General features: G+C 33.5%; 2 protein-coding genes across 4 annotated transcripts in view; one reads left to right on the top strand and one right to left on the bottom strand.

The window, feature by feature from the left end:
* The window catches only part of LOC136971869 (patched domain-containing protein 3-like), a 26,679-nt gene extending 797 nt beyond the window's left edge, over positions 1-25,882 (top strand). Inside the window, exons 2-4 of the mRNA XM_067266383.1 lie at positions 21,834-22,842; positions 23,662-23,988; positions 24,057-25,882. Coding sequence (XP_067122484.1) covers positions 21,834-22,842; positions 23,662-23,988; positions 24,057-25,471 — 2,751 coding nt within the window. The 3' untranslated portion in view covers positions 25,472-25,882. The remainder of the gene's footprint in view (positions 1-21,833; positions 22,843-23,661; positions 23,989-24,056) is intronic.
* LOC136971937 (disintegrin and metalloproteinase domain-containing protein 10-like) lies at positions 9,909-12,560 on the bottom strand. 3 transcript variants are annotated; one of them, XM_067266456.1, is made up of 5 exons: positions 11,876-12,025; positions 11,260-11,802; positions 10,782-11,197; positions 10,566-10,723; positions 9,909-10,448 (listed from the first exon to the last, which is right to left on the bottom strand). In XM_067266456.1, exons 1-5 carry the CDS (start codon positions 11,889-11,891, stop codon positions 9,932-9,934), a joined length of 1,650 nt encoding a protein of 549 aa, XP_067122557.1. In that variant the 5' UTR covers positions 11,892-12,025; the 3' UTR covers positions 9,909-9,931. The 3 variants fall into 3 exon arrangements, with proteins under 3 accessions (XP_067122557.1, XP_067122555.1, XP_067122556.1); XM_067266454.1 differs by having other exon boundaries at positions 11,260-12,560; XM_067266455.1 differs by having other exon boundaries at positions 9,909-10,304; positions 11,260-12,560.

Here is a 25,882-nt window from a genome sequence, read left to right as displayed (position 1 = left end):
ACGAACGCAGCTGTTTATAGCTAGAGACTCTGTTATTTTATTTTATTTTTACTTTTCCAGCTGTTATATGTAACAAAAAAAAGGAATAGTGATCCGTAAAAAATGACCCCAAGATGTTTACATTTTTGGACTCAGGACACCTTGAATCGTCTAGAAATGCAAAAAGTTCAGGGATAATTTCAATATGTATGGATGTTAGTGTGTGTGGTGGGGCACGATTTTGTTTACGCTATCGGAAGCTTAATAACTCCCGTGCTTTTTGTCGACAATTTATGAAATGTTGCAGGGAAGTTTGTGTATTAGAGAGATTGATACTTTTAAATTTTGGTGATTAAAGGTCGAGGAGGTGGAGAGATAAGGGGATCGTGTATATCTCCAGTAAGGTCGGACTTCATGACGACTTTACAATTTTTTATAAAATCCATCCCTACCCTCAAAGTTAAGCTTTTTGCCATTTTATAGTAGTTAAAAATACAAAAAATTTTTAAATAAAATATCATAACAGATGGTGCCACCGAATGTCGCCGGGAAAGTTAAGCAACTCGTTGCTGCTTTTTTAAATTACGAATGAAATCCAAAAATAGGATCGTTTGGCTATGATTTGCGTTGTTTAAATGAAATCGTTCCTCATTTATTCTTTGTTTCGCAAGAGGGAAAATCTCTTAACAAGAGAATGGAAATTCCCCTAAAGAAAAATAAATGAAAAGGGATAAAGACAAAAGTGAAAATGAGGTGATTTTCATTACCTTCTCATTAATAAACATTATAAATAATTTATACAAAGCTCTTGTGCTTTAATAATTTCACAGTAATCAAATGAATTACACATTTTTTATCAGCTGTAATAAATTTTAATTATTGTACATACATTTAATAACTTATTTAATATAATATTTAAATTTAGAAAATTAATAAATTCATTACATTTCATTAGTTTTTAGTCAATATTTCGTGGGTAATTTTAAACATTTGATATCGTAGCCATTGATGCATTAGTATTTTCCATGGAAATGTAGATTAGTAAATTAATTAAAATTAATAAATTCGTCATATCAATTGACCCAAAAGCTTCTTTTCTTTCCAAAATTAATATAATATTTTTATACCTTTTTTAATTTATGTATATAAAGAAATTTCTGTAATTACTGTATATTATATTATACTAGCAGATGAGACTGGCATTGCTCAGGCAAAAATAACAACAGAAAAGATTAGAATTATTACATTATTTCTTACTTCTAACCCTTCTACTATATTATATTATAGTATTTGATTTATAATTATTACAAAGGTTATCTTACGGAGGCAAGCATGTTTTATTGCCATTGATAATTATAGAACGTTATCAAAGTCCTTCGCTTCTGTAATTAATTTACATAGATAATATTAACAATAAATATATCGATGTTTATTGTTATTTTACCTTGAATCGCCATATAATTTAGTAGTTATTGATCACGAGCCAAATTTTTCTTCAATTCTTTGCCAAGCTTGACCCTGGACTTTTAATATCTTAATATTTCTTTTAAAGATTTTTTATCACTACGTCATTCGTGACATTTGCATAAATTATGTATCCTTATATGTGTATATATATAATATGTGTAATCACTTATGTATAAATACATATAAATATGTATATGTATGTATATAGGCCTATGTGTAATCATTTCTAAATTTAAATAACGGAAAGGGATTCAAATAGAAAAGAATCCAGCAACCAGTTAGTTAACTTTCTTGGTAACATTTAAAATTTTGATGGCGCCGTCTGTTACATTTTATTTAAAAATTTTTATATTTTTAATTATTATAAAATGGCAAAAAGCTTAATTTTCATGGTAGGGATGGTTTTATAAAAAAATTGTAAATGCTAATAATGAGTAAAATCTTCATTAATTCCGGCTCTACTGGAAATACACACGATCTTCTTTATCTCTCTATTCCCTCGATCTTTAATCACCAAAATTTAAACGCATGAATTCCCTAATATGATACACAAACTTCCCTGCAAAATTTCAGAAATTTTCAACAAAAAGCACAAAAAACTTCAAACAGTGTACAAAATCGTACACACACACAAACATCCATACATACAGAAAAAAACAAAAACCCGAATATTTTTATTGTTTTAAATTTCTCGACGATTTAAGGTCCCCGAGTCCAAAAAATGTAAAAATCTGAGGGGATCATTTTTTGACCGATGGTCATACTTTTTTTCTGTTATATATAACAGATCCAGGGAAAGTAAAAATAAATTATCTTCCATACAAAATTCAAAGAAAGTTATTATAAATAAGAACGTTTTTAAAATTTTTATACCAATTTCCGGAAATTTTCGGACACTTCTACTAGTATTTAATGTTAATTATCAACTTAGGATGGAGAAGTCTGGACAGGTGTCACGAGGCTTTCCTTATTCCTGTCCCAATTCAAACAATGAAACCAATGTCTTAATAATAATAGTGATAAGCAATACGGGATCACCTTGAATGATAATTTATAAAAAAATTAAATCCTACCGGAATGTTGATTTCATTGAAAACGAAACTATTGAGTTTATTGACTCAATAATTCGCATTATTTAATAGAAAGTTCGTTCTGAAGTAATTGATACGAATCAATTACTCCAGAACGGGATTCAAATCAGAAAAAAATTAATATTTGTGGTTAATAATTCATTAAATAAATCAGTTTTTAACAAAATCAAAAACAAAAACAAACTTTTCTGCAGAAACTGCAATATTTTGTATGGCTTTTAAGTTGATTTCTTTCAAAAATGAAAGTTACCGTCGTGCGATAGGAACATACCCATAAACACGTTTGTTCCGAAAACATGGTAATTGTTTTTATTTGTATTTTTGCGTTCCTATAATTGTGCGGGTCCGAAATATTTGCCCATATATTACGTAGTTTCATTTGAACTAAATTTTATTAATTTTACCAAAAATGTGAAAGGAACTCTACCGGGAACGTCGGTACGAGAAGGAACAGTACTTTCGTCCAAGATATTTTGACGACACATTAATGGTAGACCTAAGCATCAAGAATCGGATCGTCAATGAAAGCGAATGAAAACTGTTTTCGAGTTTGAGTTATTCTATGATGTGACCACTGGACCATATTTACCGTAAGAGGAGAGAGAGGAGTGACTGCAGCCGTTAATGCAAGCAGAACCAAGAACGGAATTTACCCAAAATGTGGAAACTTCCACTTATCGTCGACCATTCATCATCCTCCAGCCACGTAATAGGATCGACGCCCGGATACAACCTTCCTAATCACTTCATTGATGGACCGCAAGATTCAGATGCGCCTTCAGAGACCGTTGTCATATTTGTTAAATAAGGCATTATGTAAACTCTGTTTAGCGCTTAACGGGAAATTAATGTATTTCCTAAGTATATTAAATAAATATATTTAAAAACGTAAATGTGTAGCCCTAATTATTACGAACCTAGATCCGAAACCACCCAATGTTTAACGGGGCAAGGCAATTTTATGGCCTACCTCTACCGCTTTAAGAAGAGAAACACTAATAAATGCCAGTGCGACAATAATAGTGTAGGAGATACCATGCATTTTATATTTCACTATGAACGATTTGGAGATCAACGCATTCTATTCTATAGGGAATGCATTCAAGAAGGACTTAATTGGCCACCGACACTACAAAACATTATTGACGAGAAAAACCTCTGGAAGTGTTTTAAAAGGTTTATTGAAAGCACCACGCTCTTTTGCCAGACTTCTACAGGAAAGAAAAAAATTCTTGAGAATGAAAACAAGAACAGACAAGATGACCAGGAAGACAGTGAAACAACGGAAAAGTGACATTATCAGCGATTGATCTGCAGTGTAGAATTCTTCTGTATATAGTTTAGTTGTCAAGTATTAATTTAGTTTTAGATTCTAGATTTAAAAAACAAAAAAAAAGTATTTCCATTAATATGTCTCATTTCAGTTATATATGTTCGGCATGTTAACTTATCAATTGTAGGGGAACTTGTAAATAACGTAAATTACCTTTTCTGCGAATAGAAATTGTAATCAGAATTATTATATCATAGTAAGCTAATATTTACATTCTCTGCGTATTAAAATCGTAATCAATTTTTAATATTATTGTAACCTTGCAGTGATCAGGGTTATTATCTACCTACCCATAAGTGATGAGTTTTGCATACTACTGTAACTGGATCATTTCTTGTAATTGATAATATTGTATAACGGTTTTGTCAACTGTTATAATTTTGGTTATTAATAATTTCCGATACAGCGCTCTGAGGTTCTAAGAACTTTTTTCACCTTTACTTTTCCCCCTGAAGGGAGAAGTATAAAGGAACCTTTAAACTTCTCCCTTCAGTACCTTTCCTTCAACTTTTTCTTCCTAGTGGGCTAAGTTTGCAAAAGCAGGTAGCCCCTCCTCCTCAGTCTTAGCAATAAACCCTATAACTCCCTAACGAAGGATTTTCGGACCCATGTTCATATGAACTTTTTGTAATGTTTTGATATCAGTAACAGATTCCTACATTTATGGACACCAATTTAGATACACCCTGTAGATCAGTCATACCTCCAAACTTGAGGATATTTTTTTTTTTTTTTAACTTATTCCGCCCTGTGGGCACTAAGAGGGCCTCATTTAGAAGGCCCATTATGGGTTCGGCCAGGCCCACAATGGGGCGAGCGGGTGGTGAGGGACGGGGCCCGACATATCCGAACGGACCACCCCCCGAAAAAATCCTGGGGATTATTCGACCCGTTCGGATTCGATCCCGGGTCCCCCAGAGCGGTGGGCTGCCACCTAGACCGCTCGGCCATCCGGCCTCTACTTCAGGATATCATTATGACTAATATACATTAATAATTAATGACACTATCCCGTTTCTGTGAAAGTATGAGGACGACATATTTATAAATTCACGTTGGTCAGGTACGAACCTACGAATAAGTACCAGTGATTTTATCCACTGTTTTTCTGTATGTATGATGTTAGTGTGTGGGGGGCACGATTTTGTTTAGCAAATTTGAAGCTTAATAACTCCTCTTCCTTTTGTTCAGTATTTCTTAAATTTTGCAGGGAGGTTTGTGTATTAGAGAGAAATGTTGTTAGAAATTTTCAGAAAAATAGAGCCATAAGTTCGAGAGATATTAAGTGAAATGGAGTCATATCCCAAAAAGTTTCAGAGTTACGAAATTCTTTTACTCGTATTAATTTTTAGCTTTCTAAACACATAAAATGGTGTTTTTTATAACTTTTGACGGAATAAACCAATTGAGTTTTAAGTTTTTCAATATTTATATAATTAATTATGTTATTAATTATAATTTTTATCGAAATTAAATCGAAAGATCTTCATATGTTGAAGTGGGGAGAGAAATATTTTTAAAATAGTTAAATATCCCACCACTTTACAAGAGATCATTCGTATTAGCAATTATTACGGAGAAAAACAAGTAAAGAATTCCGGGAAAGTTCAGCAACAAAGTGAAAACTTTGAATACTGGTCCTAGTTTGAAAGTAATGGAAGTTTATATTAAAAGTGCAATGCGAACTTTCAATTATTGATTTTTTGTAATCAATAATTGAAAGTTATAAAGGGATTATATAAATCTTTTGTGGTTTATAGGCCTATAATGCAGACAGTCGGAGACAAACTTCTTAAAGTACATCACCTACAGTTTGAAAAAAAAAATTCGTATGATGATAGGTTGGCTCACGCGGGGGAGAGCGGTAGACAATTATTTATAAGATTCGGAGAACAGTCAGGCAGTTGTTATTTGTGTGTGGCCTTGGTGGAGAAGAGTTCATTGAATAAGAAGAGATGGGTGGATTTGAATGACGCAAACACGGGATCGCGTGCAGTGTCTATTGTTTAAACAAAAACTTTTTTATAGTTAATGTAAGTATATTTATGTTAAAATTTAAGCGCAACTTATGCATTTGTATTTATAATTACTGTAATTTAGCTGTAAATTAACTTATAATGTGATGCCTTGGTGTGTCATAAATGACAGTTACTCGTGTAAAGCCTGGACTCCACATTACCGGAATCCGCGACGTAATCGTAAAACTGAAAGCCAAACTGACGAAACTTTCAGTTTTGGAAGGTTCAGTTGGGCAGAAACAAGACTGAAAGCAAAGTTAAAAATTATTTAACTTTTCCGTTTTCGTTCCGCGCTTCTGTCCTACTGCAACCAATAAAAACGCGAGGATTTGTGACGTGCATTCATCACATGTAGTTTGATTGTGGTAAAGGCAGAAAAGGACGAGGAAACAAATAGATTTGGAATTATTCATTGAAGAAGTTAGAAAATACGACAAAAAATGTAAATAATTCAAAGATTATTAACAATTTCATTGTTAATAAATGTAGAGAAAGCGAGGCAAAATCCGTAGCGTCGTCCGTGTTTGACTCTACGACAATTACAAAACTGATCAACAGATGGCGCAGTTCCACGTAACGTGCTAGTGGAGTCGAGTTAAAACGAAAACAAAACTGAAACGAAAACTCTCTGTGTTTGAATTCTGTTTCTGAGTTTCTGTTTTCAGGTAATGTGGAGTCCAGGCTTAAGATATAATGGTTCAGTGGCGCAACCAGAAACTTCCAATAGGGAAGCGAAACTGTTTGCGGTTTATTTATTATAAAAATAATAAAATAATTACTTTATACTTTTCTGGCTGTTATACATTACAGAGGGAAAGTATGGCGATCGGTCAAAAACTGACCCCTCACCCAACATTTTTACTTCTTCGAACTCAGGGGACCTCGAAACGTCGAGAAATGCAAAAAAATAATTCGGAAGCAATTTCTGTATATTTATTTTCGTCTTTTCACGTCACTACTTCGAAGTATTACGTATAATTTGTATTTTCCAGTAAACACAGGATGTTAGTGTGTTGAAGGCTGGACGGCTGAGTAGTCAGGGTGGCAGCCTACCGCTTTGGGCGATCTGGGATCGAATCCGGGCGGGTGAAATAATACCCAGAAATTTTTCGGGGGGTCCGCTCGGATATGTCAGGGCCCCGTCCCTCACTACCTGGCCGCCCCATTGTGTGCCTGGCCAAATCCATAATGGGCTTGCAGAAAGAGGCCCTCTTAGTGCCTCTTTCTGGGCGGAAAGAGTTATAAATAAAAAAAATGTTAGTGTGTGTGTGGGGGGCACAATTTTGTTCACCCTGTTTGAAGCTTAATAACTATTGTGCTTTTTGTCGAAAATTTCTGAAATTTTGCAGGGAGGTTTGTGTTCTAGGGGGATTGATGCTATTAAATTTTGATGATTAAAGGAGAAGGGGATAGAGAGATAAAGGGAGTCGTGCGTATCTCCAGTAGGATCTGAATTAATGCCGTTTTTACTCGTTATTAGCATTTACAATCTTTTATAAAACCCATCCGTACTTTCAAAATTAAGTTTTTTGCCATTTTATAATAATTAAAAATTTAAAAATTTTTAAAATAAAATATCTTAACAAATGGTGCCGGGAAAGTTACGCAACTCGTTGCTGGATTATTTATGATCCTATTTGTTATATATTAAATGATCATGTGCTGTTTTTCATTGTTATTTTTGAACTCTTCAGGATGCATAATAACATATTTCACAGTTGCCATTACGCTAGCTACTAAAATAATATATATTAATGATATGCAAATTAAAAATATTTAGTTTATTCTCGTCATTTCACGTCACTACTTCGAAGTATTAAGTACACTTTGTATTTTCCAGTAAACCGAGGTTTATTTTCTAAAGGTAACTCATATATAATAATTAAACGTATGTATTCAAATAAGATAAAAATAGTACATCCAGTATTTTTCTAAACGACTTTTTTCAAGGAAAGTTTTTTCCCGTTTTATGAATATTAATATTTGGTTTAACCTTTAACTCATCATGTATTTTAAATATAAGAAAAATTTTATTTAAACTCTTAATAATGTCAAGTTCGTATTAAAAGCTGTTCATATGTATAAATTTCATATTTTCGCCCCCCCCTTTAATTTATAATCGCGGATCACAATGTATTTCTAGAACATTATTCGAAACTCGTTGGAGCTGTTAAAAAAAGAAACAAACACTAAAGAGAGATTTCGAATATTATAAAAATTTCGAGTGATTTCATAAAAAATGACACCGCAAAAAATTATGTACGTGCTCTCGTGAACATGGGCGTGAATTGAACATCGAATAAGAATCCACCGAACAATGATAAACTTGGTCGCGAGTTCACGCCCCTCTAACGTGGAGGGGCATGAACTTGCCACGTGGAGTATTCTGGTTTTTCTTCACGTGCACAACATCTAAATATATGTCAGTTTCTCCGTAGAAAGTTCTTTTGGTAAGCATCCTCTTGGCAAATTGCCCCTTTGTCGCGTTGCTTATCCCATAAAAATATAAACATGGACAAAGACAATAATAAAATTAATTGAAAACAATACATTACATTTGTTTATCAATGTTCACTCCGTTCTATAATTATATTATCGAAATAAATCCTTTTATCAATAATTATATATAAAGTCTAAATAAACCATAAATATGATTTAAAATTTTATTTAATGGCGACAGAAATCGTAAACGAGCCTTTTTCACTACTGTGACGTTATTTTAGTAGACACGAGATACTCCTATTAAAGCTGGCTCTTCTTGAAAAACTGGTCGACCGTCATAAACCAGATTTTAGTTTGATTTATATTTGTTTTCATTTTTAATGTTTTTTTTAAAATAAAATCCGAAAGATTTTCTATGGTGGTCCTCGGGGCATGGAGGTTATTCCGATACTCAAAAAGGAAAATAATGACTATTGTCAACAGGAAAAATTGGCGTAATGATCTTAGCATGAATCCAGCCTAGTGGATTCATGTCACAAATTCGAGGCCAACTCGATTCAGAAATTTTCCTGAGGGGTCGACTCAAATATGTTAGATTCCATCCCTCACTGGATGGCCGAGCGGTCAAGGTGGCACACTACCACTCTGGGAAACCCGGGATCGAATCCGGATGGGTCGTAAAAGCCTCGGGAATTTTTCGGGGAAGTCCGTCTAGATATGTTGATCGCCGTCTCTCACTACCTGGTCGCTTCATTATGGTCCGGGCCGAACCCATAATGGACTTACAAAAAGAGGCGCTCTTAGTGTCCACAGAAAAGAAAGAGTTTAAAAACTCTACCATTCTATTGTGAACTCGATCGAACTCATGAATAGTAAAATGGTTCTTAGTGCTTACAAGACTGAAAGATTTTTAAGAATCCATAGCAAATGGAAGAGGTTTCAACATCAATCAACGGAAATGGCTGGGTGATAAAGAAGAGTGGCAAATGAGTCTTTGCCTGATTTTCTGATGGATTGTAAAAGCTACAGAATAGTCTACCAGAAAGTGGACTAGCACCTTTACAGCCTCGATCATTTGAACATGAAACATTTTTACTTTTCTGTTATATATAACAGAGAGAAAGTGTGGCGATCGGTCAAAAAATGCTCTCCCCAAATTTTTTCATTTTTGAACTCAAGGAACCTTTAAACGCGGGAAACGCAAAAAAAAAATTGTTCACTCTGTTTGAAGCTTAATAACTCCTGTGCAAAAATTTGCACAGGAGTTTTGTCGAAAATTTTTGAAATTTTGCAGATAGATTTGTTTCTTAGGGAATTGATGCTGTTAAATTTTGGTGATTAAAGGTCAAGGAGTGGGGAGATGGAGGGGGGATTATATGTCATATCTTGACTAGGGTCGGACATAATGGTGATTTTACTCGTTATTAGCATTTACAATTTTTTTTATAAAACCCATTCTAGCAATTCGTTACTGGATTTTTGGTTATTACTTTTATACTTTTATTAATCTTCTATAAAATAAAGCAACTTTATATTAAAAATAACTTTTTATTACTCATGAAATATGTCGAAACTTTTCGGTCATAAATTCAATGTTTACGTTATAGCACTTCTTCCTCTAATCTATACGAAAGTGCTCTTTTAATTTTGGAAATTTTCTTCCTAAAATGTCTACGTTTAGGTCCTAATATTTTGTAATATTTTATTTTGGGAATGGAAATCGGTTTTTCAAACTCGATCCTCATAGGAATACCACTAGACACTATAGACACTACTACCAGTCTCTCTTCATTCAAGATTTTCATCAAAATAAATATGATATTAAGTGAAACAGTTGGAAACAAAGTTGACAAACGGATAAAAGTATTTATCTGTGAGATATTTATATGTGTAATTTCATGACTAAGGTCTTTTCTTTTTATATTGATACATTTTTGAAAGTATATTGCTAGTCTTCTCTCCTTTCCTCTTTTTCTGTAACTGTAAATTATACTTAATATAATGGCTAATATTAAAAATGCAAAGAACAGAAACATTAAATTAGAATCATTATGGTGAATAGAAGAATATTTCAAGGATTCATAAGGATTGAATTCAAATTTAATACATTTTCCATCCCTGGAAAGGAAATAATTTTTAATTACATAAAAGAATAAGTGTGCTCTTAATACTAATCAAGAATGGAATATATATTAACAATCACGTAATAACCAAGAAAGAATTTATTATACTCACACATTACAGTAACCCATTTTATTCATGCAATATTCTCCTAATCGCTTTATCGGAACTTCTTTGTACAATGGTTTAGCCAACAAATAAAAGGAATTGCATATGTTTTTATACACGCAACAAACGTGGCACGCATAAAAATCATCGGCACATTCGCAATCCTAAAAACGTCAAATTTTAAGTTTCTCCCCCTGAATAAATTACTTATTCTCTACTTACCGATAATTCATGTTTGAAGCAGATGCTTCCGTTGCAGAAACCGTGGTAACAAAAACGTGAATTTCCTGCACACAGTTTTCTGTGATACGAAATACTGGATTGTTTGCAATCTGAAGATTTACCATTACATATCTGTGGTTTCACGCATTCATTAAGGTTACTCGTGCAAATTTTTTTGTCTTCTCTCCTAACATATTTTCCATCTTTGGTGCAGCATACTGATTCTCTAGAACTACAAATCTTATTTTCGCTACGTCGTAGAGTGCATGGTTTATCTGTGCCGTTTCCGTCTGAAGGGGTACAGCTAGGATCGATACTATCGCAAATACTCCTATCCCCACAATCACATTCTTCGCCTTCTTCTGTAATCCTATTACCACAAACGGCACCATCCTCCTTCCTCAAGCACCAACTTCCTAAAAATGTACTGTAATTGTTAATAAAATTTCACTTTAATTAAAATTACAATATGACTCACCTCTTTCGTGAATAATTCCAGATATAGAATCGATGCTATAATTTGAAAGAGTCGTTTTTGTCAAATCTAACATGCCAAAATGTGGATCCATCAAAAAATTCTGATCTTTTCTATTGGCATTCACGTGAGGTGCGCCGAAAGCATGAGCCACGCCGTGAGCAAATAAGTAAGATGCTTCAATTAATGGTCTTGCAAATGGACCGTATTTTCTTGTGGTAATAACGACATTTCTCGAACGAAATGCTCTTCCTGAGTTCATACAAATTCCATTATTCTTGGAACCACCATAAGATGCTACAACACTCTTATCGTTTTCAAACTTTTTGAAGAACAGAAAATGGACTAAACAGCAATAGTTTTTGTAATTTTCTGCACTTTTCAGATATTTCTCTATATCTATACTATTATTTATATTTCTAAATGGATAGAAAGTGGATTGAAAATCTTTAAATATTGTAAATCTACTCGCTGTAAGACCTATATTATCTCGTTGTCCATCTCTATTAAAATCGAATTTAGAGAAGAACCTATCCGCAGCGGTAACTAAAAAGAGCATTTGTTGAATAATGTCTGCTTCGTTAGAGTTATCCTTATCGTATAAAGATATATCACTAACCATATCTACATTGCATACCGTTCTCTGATTCGAAGTGTCGAACGTTCTTCCCGAATCGTGTGCGGTCTTTAAAGATTTAATCTTCCAGTTTGCTATATTTCCACATTTTGAACCATTATTTTCAGGTAAAATTATAATATCTGAACTTCTATAGACAATTGCATCAAAATTTGTTTTATTTTTTAAGTATTTACTGGTACGTTCCACATTAAACGTCTCCTCTTCAGCGACGATGATGCTCTGAAATACATTCTTATTAAAGAAACCCACAACAAAAGAATCGCGATGGCCTACCAGCCATCCAGTGTAGACTTCGATTCCTAAATTAATCAGATTTTTCATTGTAACGTTGTTTCTATTGTGGATATAAACAGTGGCATCCGCAGACGAAGTCGAACGGTGAGTGACAACATGAAAGAATCTATTGAAAGCCATAAATTGGAAAGTTATCTTCTTCTTCCATGTCAATCTGGAATATTGTATATCATTTCTAGAAATCGACTTCGAATTAATTAGTCGAAAAGGTTCGTATCTTCTGAAAATTGGAATTGGATATTTTCTAAATGTTTCAATGTCTTCTCCGTAAATTACAGAAAATACCAGTAAACCGAACGTAAAGCATAATAGCATTACTCCAGTTCTTACTCAGAAACGAATTATATTTAAAAAATAGTTTTCGGTTCGGTTAAAATTCGAAAATTTTGATAAGTGGAATTACATTAACACGTTCGAAATTTCAAATAATTAATCATTTAGAATATGATTACTAAGTATTAATTAAGTATTGAATAATTAGAGTAAATGTAATCAACCCAAAAACTATTGACAATGTAAGAAAGGGGAGTAAATGTAGACAGCCTCAAGTCCACCATTTAGTGCCAGTTGCTCCATTTTTCAGTAATGTATTCTGCCTTTTACTATATTCCAGTACTCCATTCTACAATAAGTTTTCTTCTTATCGCTTTTCTCTTTACCATTCCCTTCGATAGTATTTTCATCCATTCTTTTCCCTTAATGGATGCTCTATCGTGTTGTTTCTTCATTTATAGTGACAAGAATGCTTCTGATTTTTCTGCTCCTTCTAAACCTGCTCATTGGTCGAAAAACTCCAGGATTTTTCAGTCTAAGCTACTTTCTACATTCTCCTCCAGCGCAACAATTTAAAGGCCTGTACTTTTCCCCTCAATGTCCATTAGCAAGTAGCAAAACCCTTTGTTAATTAAATAATATTTATATTATTAACTAATGAACAGTAGTTTTACTAGCAGTCGGATTAAATGAAACTCCTGCCGTACTTTTTGTATTGTTCTATTCTAAAATATACCCTAGGTATGAAAATATATCCTCAATATCTACACTTGGTATCACACTTGGATGAATAATGATTAGTCCGGTGAAAATTTCTTCTTCCTACTTTATTTATACAGAAATGATATTCTTATTAAATTCTGATTAGATCTATAATTATACGCATTGTTAGGTATTGAATCCAATGTTAAGTAGGGTTTGTGTAGAAAAGATTGAACGATACTTCATAGTTAAATCTCTTCTCGAGGTGTTCACTACACATTTATTTAGTATTATATCAGGTGAGTTAACAGCTTAATTTTGTTCGAGTAGATTTTTTTAAAAAATTATTAATTTTCAAGACGTTCGTTTATTTTTAGTGTTTAATATTGTGTATAGTGTGTAATATAGTGTTTTTAGTGTTTTGCTCCCATGTTTGATTAATTTAAGTAATAGAAAATGATTCCTGGCATTGTAAATATAGGAAATTTTCAGCGTTTATATATCATTAACAGCCAATTTTTTACTTTAAATTTTACAAAAATGTATCAGTTTTACGTGAAACTAGTAAGATTAAACCTAATGAAGTGAACCAAGAATAGATATTATTCAGAGCATATAGAATACTCATTAAAATCTATCAATGTTTATAATAATAATGTAGCTCATATCATTTCTTTAAATTCAATGAAGCATAATATAGGCCTTCCAGTTTCAATTTTTTTCTATTATTGATTGCAAAATCTAAAAAATAAATACTTCCTTAATTTTCTTTGAGTGAACAGAAAAATGTTGTAACCATTACTACTCGAAGGATGTTGGCCGGATGATCCAGGCGGTCGAAAAACTCCAGGAATTTTTCGGGGGTGGGAAAGCCAGCGTAAACACCCAGCTGCCCTATTATAGACTGGTCGTACCACGATGGGCTCGAAAAGAAGGCACTGAAAGGACCTTTTTTCGGGCTCATCGGAGAGTAAACAAATACCTATTCAAAGAATGGTTACAGATGTCCTGCCGATGCTAAATTGGTTTGGTTTGATGGAATACAGTATAGCAACGCAACACTTGATCAATCTGCCAAGAAGGTGTCTTTCGGGAGGACTTTCTATGAGAAACTGGTCTCTATTTAGGTGAAGAAAACCTAGAAAATTTAAAATTTATTTTATATACTAGTATACAAAATAAATTTTAAATAGAGTTAAAAAGGACACAAAGACATAATAATGAAATAAAACCTAGAAAAGTCCGGCCCGTTGGTCAGTCGCAAACCCACTATCATTAGTGATCGGTAGGTTTTTACCACTCGGACACTTACGTGCTTGCATACAAATTATTTCCATTGATGATATTATTTTCGATAATAGAACTAAGCCAGATTAAATAAATCTTTAAAATATTATTCATCCTAATTTATTTAGGTCTACCGACAGCCATTGGTAATAAGATTAATGGTATATTGCACGAAAGTTTTATAAATACACTGTAACTGGAACAGTATATTAAAAACTAGACACGCTAACGAACAGGTATTAACAATCAATCTGTATGATTGTGATCCAGATTAATTTATATATACATGGAAGCGAAGATCCTGCATTAATTAAGAATAGTAAGATATTATAATTTTAAATTTAAAGTCGATTATATTCTTCTAAAATTGTTTAATTAATTGCTAATTATTAATATTAATGCAAGATGGCAGCCTAACATTCTTCTTTTAAGTCAAATTAGTTCTAGCCCGAAAACTATCGAAGGTTTAATTTTAGTCTATATTTATATTTTGATGTAACATTATTTAACACTTTCTTTTGTCATTTTAACACTAAACATTAAGAAAAGTTGAAAATTGAAAGCGTGGTGAGTGCAACAACCGTTAAAGGTTAATAGGTTAATGGGTCGTTCTCACATCTCCGCTAATAGCCGTTACTTTCCTTATTTCAAAACTTCATTTCTACAAAAAGGTCGAGATTAAAGCACAAAATAATAACAATAAATTCGATATTGTTTAATAAAATCGTTTCGCTAATGATACAATTAAAATACTAATTATAAATCTCGTGTTTATATCATTGATTTAGGTTAGTCATAATCGATTACTTTCAAGGAAATGAAACGATTGCAATGCTGCCAGCCGAATCCTAAAATTTAGCTGACTTAAAGCTGTTAAAACATTTCAGCTTTTTTCCCATTTTGTACGGCTCTCATTGTCGTTTATTCTGGAACCTTTAAGTAACGTCCACTTTTTAAGTCAGCTAAATTTTAAGATTATACGTCATCACCTTCTCGAGTACGTGGGTAGAAGTGTCAATCACATCTTCGGGGGTCGAGTTGCCAGATTAGGCGATTAATTTTAAAAGGGTGACTCAAACGACTAAATTGCGTTTAATTGACATATATGCAATTTTTTCCAATGTCATTTTTTTCGGAAGCAATGCCAGACGTCAACCTTCTCAACGTTTTGAAGTTGACAGGTCTGCAATTGATTTAGTTTGTTTCATTTCCTTGAAGGTAAACAGTTCGTTTTTTTTTTTTTACTTTTTTTTATAAAACACAATGCTATGAGAAAGTCATTATACTTGTGAAATATCTTGAAAAATTCTGACTGGGTTTTTTAACTCTTTCTACCCTGTGGCACTAAGAAGGCTTTTTTTAGCCATCCCATTATGGGTTCGGCCGGGCGCACAATGGGGCGGTGGTGGGGATGGACTACCCCTGAAATTCTAGGGGATTTTCCACCGTCCGGATTCGATTCCGGATCCCCCAAATTATGACTGGTGTACGAGATTCGAGATGTTCTGAACATAGAGTAGTTTTGAAGTGTTATATATTCTAGTACGTCCGTTTTTCTGATCGTTTAATAAACTTATTAATTACTAAGCGATTTTCTAGTTTTCTGGTTATACCGGAAACGGGAGTTATTCGTGTTTTCTTAATATGTAACTTGTATAAAATTAAAATATTACATAAATTATAATTAAATTTTAAAAATATTTTAGGGTTTGTTATCCCTTAAGGGGATTCCGTACATGCAATGTTAAAAAGTTTGTGGCATAAATTTTCGAAAGTAACAACTTCGTTCACAAGAAAAATTTGTAGGTCATTGATGAATACAGTGGGTAATCGGTTAACGAACATAATCCGTTCCAAGACTTTGTTCGTTAACCGATCACCCACTGTACTTTGAACTTATTGCTCGTCTCTGTCTGATAAATTAAAATGGGCCCAGATTAATTAAAATTTGGATTTATCTTTTCCTTAATTAGTATTTACGTTCGTAAACAGATGTCGCTACCTATTCTTTTCTACCTATTTCTGTATGTTTTATCTTTCATATAGCCTATTTTAATATTATCCGGAAAACTAGTGAAAATCGAGCAGAAATGTCTAAAAGGGGCATTTACAACGGGTCACAAAGTGAGAACTTTTAGTTGTGGTGGAAGCCAATATCTTGTTTCGTGACGTCAAGATTTCGATATGTCGCAATGAGAATTGTCTGGCTAAATTAGTATATGTCCAAAACACATAAATACGGGGATTATATCTACAGGTAAGAGTACGTACCTCACCTTACGTCGGTAATTGGTTCCAAGAGAGGCGACTTAAGTCGAAAAACGATTTAAGTCGAATTTACTTGTCACTAGGCTAAACCACAAATAACAATTCCCAGGTCTGTATTTTATTTATTAATGCATTTTTAATAATATATGGTTAATAAGAATGTATTTTACGCTTACAAACAAATTAATTTTTTTCTGTACTATATTAAAAACTAAAATTTATCTAAATTTACGAATACATGTACAGTACGTACATACTTGTAAATGTACATGTTTACAATTTGGCGATATTTACAGTACATCGCGGACTCTTTGTTTGTTTATGTGGTTTGCTCTAAGACATTATAAAATAAAATGATTTTGTAAGGTTAAATAACAAATACAGTTATTAAAATTATTTTGCGATAGTAGAAAATAAACTAATTTACGTTAAATTCACCAATAAAGACCGCTAAATAAGACGACAACACAGAGTCACAGATGTTTTCATATTTCGTTCGCTAGGATTTATGATGTACAGTATTAACATTTACTGTAAATTTGCCTACATTAATATAATTTTATATACTTTTATTCTTATTGACAAGACAATATCTTGTTTATAAAATCGTACTGCCGGCTTGTGTTACCAGCTTAAAGATATGAAGGAGTACATGTCAGGAGTTGCAATTTGGCATAGAGTATTAGGTGCCCAAATCATTTGCGCATAAAAAAATCCAGACTCGTAGGTAGTCAGGGGACCGAAAACCGAGTCAAAATAAAATACAAAATGGCGACCTCTTCTACAAACAGGCAAAACAGACACCTCACCCCACCGAAGTCATGTGGGGAGAGTACCACTCACAGTCATTCTAAGAAATGAACTCTGACCTTAGGACTAAACACGTAGTATTTTCTTTGTTAAGTAAGATTTGTAACCTAATTTTGGGAGTGCTTCAAATATGACGTTAAAACGGTTTTATGTCGTTACAAGTGGGTTTTTTTTAACATTATCTAGTGTAGTAAAATCGTGGAACCCATAAAAGTTTGAAGTGTAGGGCAGAGGGCGCCGCCGCGTGACCTTCGCCCTCTGACCTCACTTTGTCTCTCCTCGTTGGAGTTCGGGAACATCTTTTTACTTCATATTAGTTAACCTTTCGAGTCGACAGCCGTGCCGATCTTGGATTTGTATTATATCTCGACAGTATTGTAAATATCGCGTAGCCGATCCAAATTAAGTAAATTATCAGTTTCTCAGTTAATTTTTACCGGCAGAACAAAATACGCAGAACACGTGGTCGAGGTCAACGGACAAGGTAGGACGCAACCCAGTATTGTTTGTGCAAAATAAAAAATAATCTCGGACGATACAATAGCCACAATTATTTTTTTCAAAAACGGGAAATTTTCGTTAGGCATCAACAAAAATTCAACCCGGGAAGACACGCAACGGAAAGAAATTTCGACATTAGATAGGTTACTTTCACCGAAAATGCATCGTGGCCGGCGAAGTTTGAACGATCGCGCTCAAAACCAGCGATACCAAAGAAGATTGGAGAATGAGAACGAGATCTGCCTTAAGCGTCAAAGCGATCCCGCTTTGTAGTGAGTCTCCGAGACATAGTCTTGTCCCAAATATGGCTTTGCCGTTTTACTTGTTTATTGTATAGTAACATTATGTGCTTCTAACGCTTTTCTAGTGATATTACGACTTCAATGTTTGTGGTGGACAGACGTAAAGTCGAATAAAATGATTTAAACTTGATTTTTATTTTTTATATATATAATATATATGTATATAAAGAACACGCGAACGGCCGTGCTTCTTTATTTTTACTGTCTGTAAGTGTCGATCACACGCACCTTAACATTTAAATAGATATAATCCTCGTATTTATGTGTTTTTTGGCATATACAAAATACAGATATACCTCGTATGTCAATATATATATATATATATATATATATATATAATGCTTATATATATATTATATATATTTATTTATTATTAATATTATATATGTATAAGCAAATATTAAGCAAATATTATATATATTTGCTTATATTATATATATTATATATATTTATTGACAAGCGATGTATAATCGAGAACGACTTAACTCGAGGTATACCTGTATTTTGTATATGCTCAAAACACATAAATACGAGGATTATATCTATTTTAAATGTTAAAGTGCGTGTGAGTCGACACTTACAAACAATAAAAATAAGGAAACACGGCCGTTCGCGTGTTCTTTATTCATAATTTTTAAACTAGGTGGCAATATATTAACGTAGGCTATTAATATAATTCTCGGTGTACGGACATACCGACGAACGAATACGAACAGGAACTGATCGATACAGATGTGGCAGAAACCGATGTCAACTCAATTATTTAGAGTTTTAGAAAATACAGTATATTGAAATTTTAAAATTTTATTCAAAATTAGTTGTAATGAACATCTGGAAATAAATTGTAAGTACAACGTGTCGCATTAAAATGGCCGTGTTTGGGGGCCCGCCATTTGGAGTTTCCCGGGTTTTCTTCGCGTTAAATATGGGCTAAACTGTCCATATTTAGGTTATGTAACACCTAAATATGGCAGTTTCCCGTAGAAAGTCCACCCGGAAGGCATCCCCCCTCGGCAGCCACATTCACACTTCACAAAGTGTGTTAGCTCATTGTCACGCCTGTTTCATCAATTTGTTTCTATTATACGAGTAATGTTATTGTCAACGCTTTGATATTTTATTAAACATTATTATTTTAAATGCGTTTCAATGTTGTTAATGGAAATCACGTGTCGATAGAATGCTCGTAACTTCCTCCTTAGCCAAATATTTGAATAAATTGTACGCAAAAGAAATAATAATCAGCATTAATTTTAATACAAAAAAAAGTTTAAGGTTAACGTTTTAAATACACAACGAAAAATAAATATCAAAACAGTATTTTTTCTGTTACAGTCAGTCAGTACTTTTCTTATGAAACCATTTTGTAATAACCAAACATGGAAAATTTTATATACAGTACGTTTTTAAATTTTGTTAATTTATTTACCTTAATATTATATAGTTATTTTGATTTTTACTTCCCCGATATATTTTTTTTCTATTCTTTTTAAATGAATTAATTTTACAAGTATACTTAATATATTTAATAAAACGTGCATGATTACTAGGAATACGTGTATCTCAACGCCTTATCTTGTGCTTTTCCATATAGACTTGTTTTTCTTTCTCCCCTTTCTGCGCTTAACTCTCCTACCACTTCGTTCCTGCACTCACCTCTTCCTCCCTTTCCTTTCTACGCTTTTCAAGATTTTTGGATTCGGAGACCTTGAAACGTCGAGAAATGCAAAAAAGTTGGGATTTTTTTCAATCTTAGTGTGTGGAGGCCACAATTTTGTTCGCCCAATTTCAAGCTTAATAAATTCTGTGCCTTTTGTCAAAAATTTCTGAAATTTTTGCAGAGAAATATAGCTATTAGAGGAAAATTATTCTGAAAATTTTAAAGAAAATCGGACCATTGGTTCGAGAGATATGACCCCCCAATCCCTTAATATTTCCCAAACCAATCTGAACACTTATAAAAGTAATGTTGGGATGAATCAACAAACAACGCCAGCTCTTTTTTAGCGAAAGATAAAGTATAGATATAGATATAGTTCCATAAGATATGGAAGAAAAATTTTATGCAATCGTATCTATATCTTATCTTCCATATCCTTCATTGAAAAGTTGAAATTTGTAGATCGAGGAAGCATCAAAATGATATCACAATGATCCAATTCGGCTTCTGTAGAACAGGAAAAGATCCTCCCTTCTCTAATAAAATTCGATAATTTAGAACAAGCGTATTCCCCTCTCCTCTGTTCCTCATAAAAAGTAGCAATTTCAGAATTTACAAATAACTTTTCCATGAAATAGAAACTTACAGGGTGGACCAAACTCAGTTAACTTCGCCGTGTTATTCCTAAATGAAACTAAAAAGATACAGGATTTAATTAAGTAAAAGTAGATATAATATTACAATATATAAACTACGAGATGTAGTATTTCCCTTTAAGGAAACTTTCCTCCTTGCATAAGAATTAATTATTTGTATACTTTGTGTATTTAATTGCAGTTGGGGAAGAGTTGTTTAAAGGTTAGATTTCGTTTCAAATTCGACCAATAGGAAACGAGTTAGCAAAGAGTCAAGGGCACTTTCAGTCGAATCACTTTCCGAGTATAATACTTCTATAAGAGTGCAATAAACAATAAAATAACATAATTGAAAGCTTTTAAATTCATTTTAAACGTTACTACTGGCAGGCAAAGGTTAGTTATTAAATTTATTTTATTTATTTTTATACTTCCCCTGTAAATGCGACTATAACATTTAAAGAAGGGTGGACAAACTTTGGTAATTAGTACTTAATTTTTACTTTCGTAAAAGAATTTTTTTCTTTTAATAAAATAAGTAAAATATTTTCGTTGGTGCTTATTGCGCCATTTCGGACGTGGTGCAATAAGTGCTAGTACATTTTTTTAATATTACTAATATTTTAATATCTAAAGTAATATAAGATTTTAATTTAAGTTCTGCTTCATTATAGACGTAGGCATACTTGATGGAGCGCATTTTCCTTCTTTACAAAAAGTAAGAGGTCCAACAGAAGGGAGTTTGTTCCACTTTCGAAATTTTTGATCTTAAGGTCGTCACGTTATACGTTTCTGAACGAAAATAACACCGTTCGAAATGATAAATAACGAAAGAAAAGCGTTTTCAAACTAGTTCAAAACTTGGTTAACCGGTATAAACGTTTATTTTGTAACTAAACTTTGATACAACCGGTTAGAAAATTCATTTTTATTTTTACGATATCTTGTGTTAGTTTTAAAAAGAAATTGAATTATTATAAACTCGTCTGATGGCTGGTATTCGCGAAAAATGAACGATTAACTGACTTTCAGGCCACCCTTTATACCAGTCGAATTTTTAACGAATCGTGACATCAAATAACCGATTAGTTTTTTAACCTTACTTGAATAATAGTTGTATTTACTTAATGATTTCTCAATTACTTGCAATTTCCTGTACTGAAAACAATAAAAATCTTTTTTTCATGTCATTTGTTTACTTTCAGCACAATTCAAAAATGAAACTCGACTGTGTGGCTAGATTTTTCTCCTCCAGATTTAAACAGCTTGGAGGATCCATTGCTGATAATCCGTCGTATTACGTCATTATACCCGTAGCCGTAACACTGATCCTTAGTACAGGGTTGCAGAACATACACGAGAAAAATAATACAAAGTATTTGATAGCACCCGATAACTGTAGGACCATTCGGGAGGAAGCCATAATAGGAAGGTATTTTGATGTGGAATACAATAACGACTCGAGCCCTTGGAGACTCAACAGAGAGCCCAGTGAGGGTTCCATTGTAATCACTGCTAAAGACGGAGGATCGATTTTTCGCCAGTCCGTCTTTGAAGAGGTCGTCAATCTCGATGGAATCATAAGAAACGTCACAGTACAATATAAGGGTGAGCATTGGAAATATAAGGATCTGTGCGTTAAAGATGGAGGCAAGTGTTACAAGAATTCTGTACTTCTTCTAAGGGACAAAATCCCCCAAATTATCAGCGGAGATTATTCGTTTAAGTACCCTTTACACGCCGATAGTGGGATATTTTCGTATACTTTTTACGGTTCGTCATTGGGAGGGGTCACTTTGGACGAAGAAGGAAGCGTTAAGGATGCAAAATCCTTACGACTCCTCTATTTTTTGAATGATGCATCGGATCTTAAGAGCGAACTGAGTAAAATGTGGTTGGACGAATTCCTCGAACTTCTTCGGGATAGGGATTATCATCATATTGTGGTTGATAGATACTCGAGTGAATCTCAAGAGAAAGAACTAGTTAAAATGCTGAGAAGATTATTCCCGTTGTTGGCATTTTCTATATCCGTCTGTTTACTATTTTCTATAATTACTTGTTTAAAGGACAATTGGATCGTAAGCAAACCCTGGACGGGGATAATTGCTGCAACGTCAGCAGGTATGGCTCTCGGATCTTCTTTCGGTCTAGTCATATATTTTGGAGTGCCACTTATCGCTGCTGTAGGATCTGCACCTTTTCTTATACTAGGTAAGAAATTTTTACTTTTTCACCTACTTCCGGTGCTATTTCCGGGCCTCGTCTCCATATATTTACAATGAGTATATGATAAATACCTACCTACTATTAGAACACGTGTAACACGTAGCATATCAAGGTAAATATATATATGCATGCGCAATAATTAAAAGAGCGTGCCAATTGTTTCAAGGTAAACACTGAATTCGCATTAAGTAGAAAGGTGATTGCTTTATGCCTTTCTTACAGTAACTATTAATGTATTCTAAGCACGCGTATCATTTTGAGATAAACCACTGGATAAGAGCCAGACTTATTTATTCAGTAATTCATATCTATAATTACTCGTGTAAATAAACTAAACATATGAAACCGAAAATGAAGCTGGTTTTCTGCAATCGAAGCGAAGGAATTGTATATATTAAGGAACTTTTAATTGCAATTTACATACCTTTCGGTTAACCGAGAGTTTGCGAAGCAACAACTCCCGGCCAACTGACTTTTGGGCCGCGTATACTACCTGTAATATAAATAATTAATCATGACTGGTTTTATTACGATTTTGTAACCTAGGATACATCTGCGATGTAAATGGGATGTTGGAAAATTCAAATTTATGTAAATAAATTGATATAACAGGTCTAGTCATTGCGTGTTTATGAAATGATAACGATTGCATTCCTGCATAAAGAAATCAATAGGAAAAGAAACAGTCCATACAACTTTACCATTAAATCAATTCTTTTTTTAGTTTCAACTGTCGTTGTCAATGGGTGAAAATGGGTCAATGTTGTTATTTGTTTGCGTGTTTATTTGATTTTATCATTGCAGGTATAGGAATGGATGACACTTTTGTCCTGCTGGCAGCATGGAGGAGGACCGATTCTACAAAGAGTGTTAAAGAAAGATTATCGGAAGCGTACTCCGAATCGGCAGTGTCTATAACTATTACGTCACTGACTAACTTCGTTGCCTTCATTTCTGGTGTAGCTACACCCTTTAGACTCATCAGAATATTTTGCATTTACGCCTCTACTGCAGTTTTATTTTCTTACATTTACCAGATAACTTTTGTAGGGGGTTGTATGGCTATTTGCGGACACCTAGAGAAAAAGCAAAGGCACGCTGTATTTGGTGTCCCCCTTAAAAAAGCCAACGGTGAGGAAATTTATTAAATATTCTTAAAGTTTTAACTGGTTTAAACTTTAATAAATGTATATTTACAGATGAAATGGGATGCTGTGTCCGCTTCTTCGCTACGAGTTCGACGTGGCACGACTCATCCAGATCGATTTCAAAATTAAATTTCTGGGAAAAATATGCTAAAATTTTAACCCTTTGGCCCATTAAAGTATTGTCGCTGGTTATACTATTTACGTATTTGCCAATTGGATTTTGGGGTATAACCAAATTAGGATTTGTAACCAGCTTGAAGACCGTGACCGCTTACGATTCTTATTACATTTCGTACTACGACAACATTTACAAATATTTCAACCAATACCGTGATAGGATACAAATTGTGGTTCATCAAGAGATGGATTACTCCGACGAAAAAGTACAGAAACAAATCGAAAACCTTTTAACAGAAATAGAAAACACAGATTTCATAGCAGACTCGACTCTAACGGAATCGTGGTTGAGATATTTCATGAAGTTCGTCAAGAGCAACGTCACTTCACCTTTAATTTCCAATTTTAACATGAGCAGCAGCCAAGATTTCATTTACGTTCTGAGAAATTTCTTCTTGAAGCATCCCGTTGCGAGGAGATTCACACGCGACATTGCCTTTAATAGTAATAATACAGCCATCGTAGCCAGCAGATTTCTGTGCCAAACTAATTACACGAATTCGTTAGGTGACAGCTATTACGGAATAAAAGAATTACGCGAAATAACCAATCGGGCACCCTTTTCTGTTTTCGCTTACCACTTTCTAAATTTCTACTCGGACGAGATCGAAGTCAAAACCGAACTTACAATCCAAATTTTATGCTCCGTGGCTATTGTTATAACAGTGGTGTGCTTTTTATTTATTCCGAACATAATAACGACGTTAGTAGTAACTTGCACTGTTATATCTATAGAAGCGAGCGTTTTGGGTTACATGGCTCTGTGGGACATAGAAGTGGGGCCCGTTTCTATCATGATTTTAACCATGTGTGCTGGATTTTCGGTGGATTATTCGGCCCACATGTCCTACACTTATCAATTAACCGAAAACGATAACCCAAACGAGCGTATGGTAACAGCAATTTCGGCTATAGGAATGGCTATCTTCCAAGGAAGCATCAGCACCATCATCTGTATATTGCCATTATCTATACCCATAGCTTACATTTATGTTTCGGGATTTAAAATTATATTTTTAGTCATTTTATTTTCTACAATACACAGTTTATTTTTCCTACCCATATTATTATCCTTATTCGATTCCCTACTCAAGAAGTTCAAAGGTAAAACCGTGAAATTGGAAATTAGCGAAGAAATGCGGAAAAACGGTAATGTTAATCACAGCTTCGTAGGCGAAGACGATAAAAACGCTCGTAAACTTATAAATTCCAACAATATGACTGTTCCTACTTCTAATCACCCGTATTTTGTTCCGTATTCCTTACAGAATGAAAAGAATAAGTTGTAAGTGATTATCACTCACAATTTATTATACAAACATACGCTCAATATCTTTATCCAAATTAACGGGTTTATACAATACTGTAACCACGTATCGTGACAATATTGGTGATTGTCTTTATATAACTTACGTTTCTTATAATATTTTCTATTACGTTAATCTCGAAATTGTATTTTTCTCTTAGTGTACGACCGTAACTTATAGATTTTTCCTACTGAAATATATGTTTATTTACGAACGTAGTTACGATTCTGTGTAGTCAATTGTTAACAGATAAATAAATTGTGTGTACTTAATAAAGAAATCAGGTCCAATAATTAGGAAAGAATTTTGTATATCCAGAGAAGAACTTCAAAGTCCTGTTAAAAGTATTTTGTAAGTGTAAACTATAATAAAGTAGAGGTAAATTGGACTAGA

The sequence above is a fragment of the Centruroides vittatus genome, unplaced genomic scaffold (assembly GCF_030686945.1).
Source record: "Centruroides vittatus isolate TY-2023 unplaced genomic scaffold, ASM3068694v2 contig_273, whole genome shotgun sequence".
Lineage (NCBI taxonomy): Eukaryota > Metazoa > Arthropoda > Arachnida > Scorpiones > Buthidae > Centruroides > Centruroides vittatus.
This window is presented reverse-complemented; position numbering and strand designations above follow the sequence as displayed.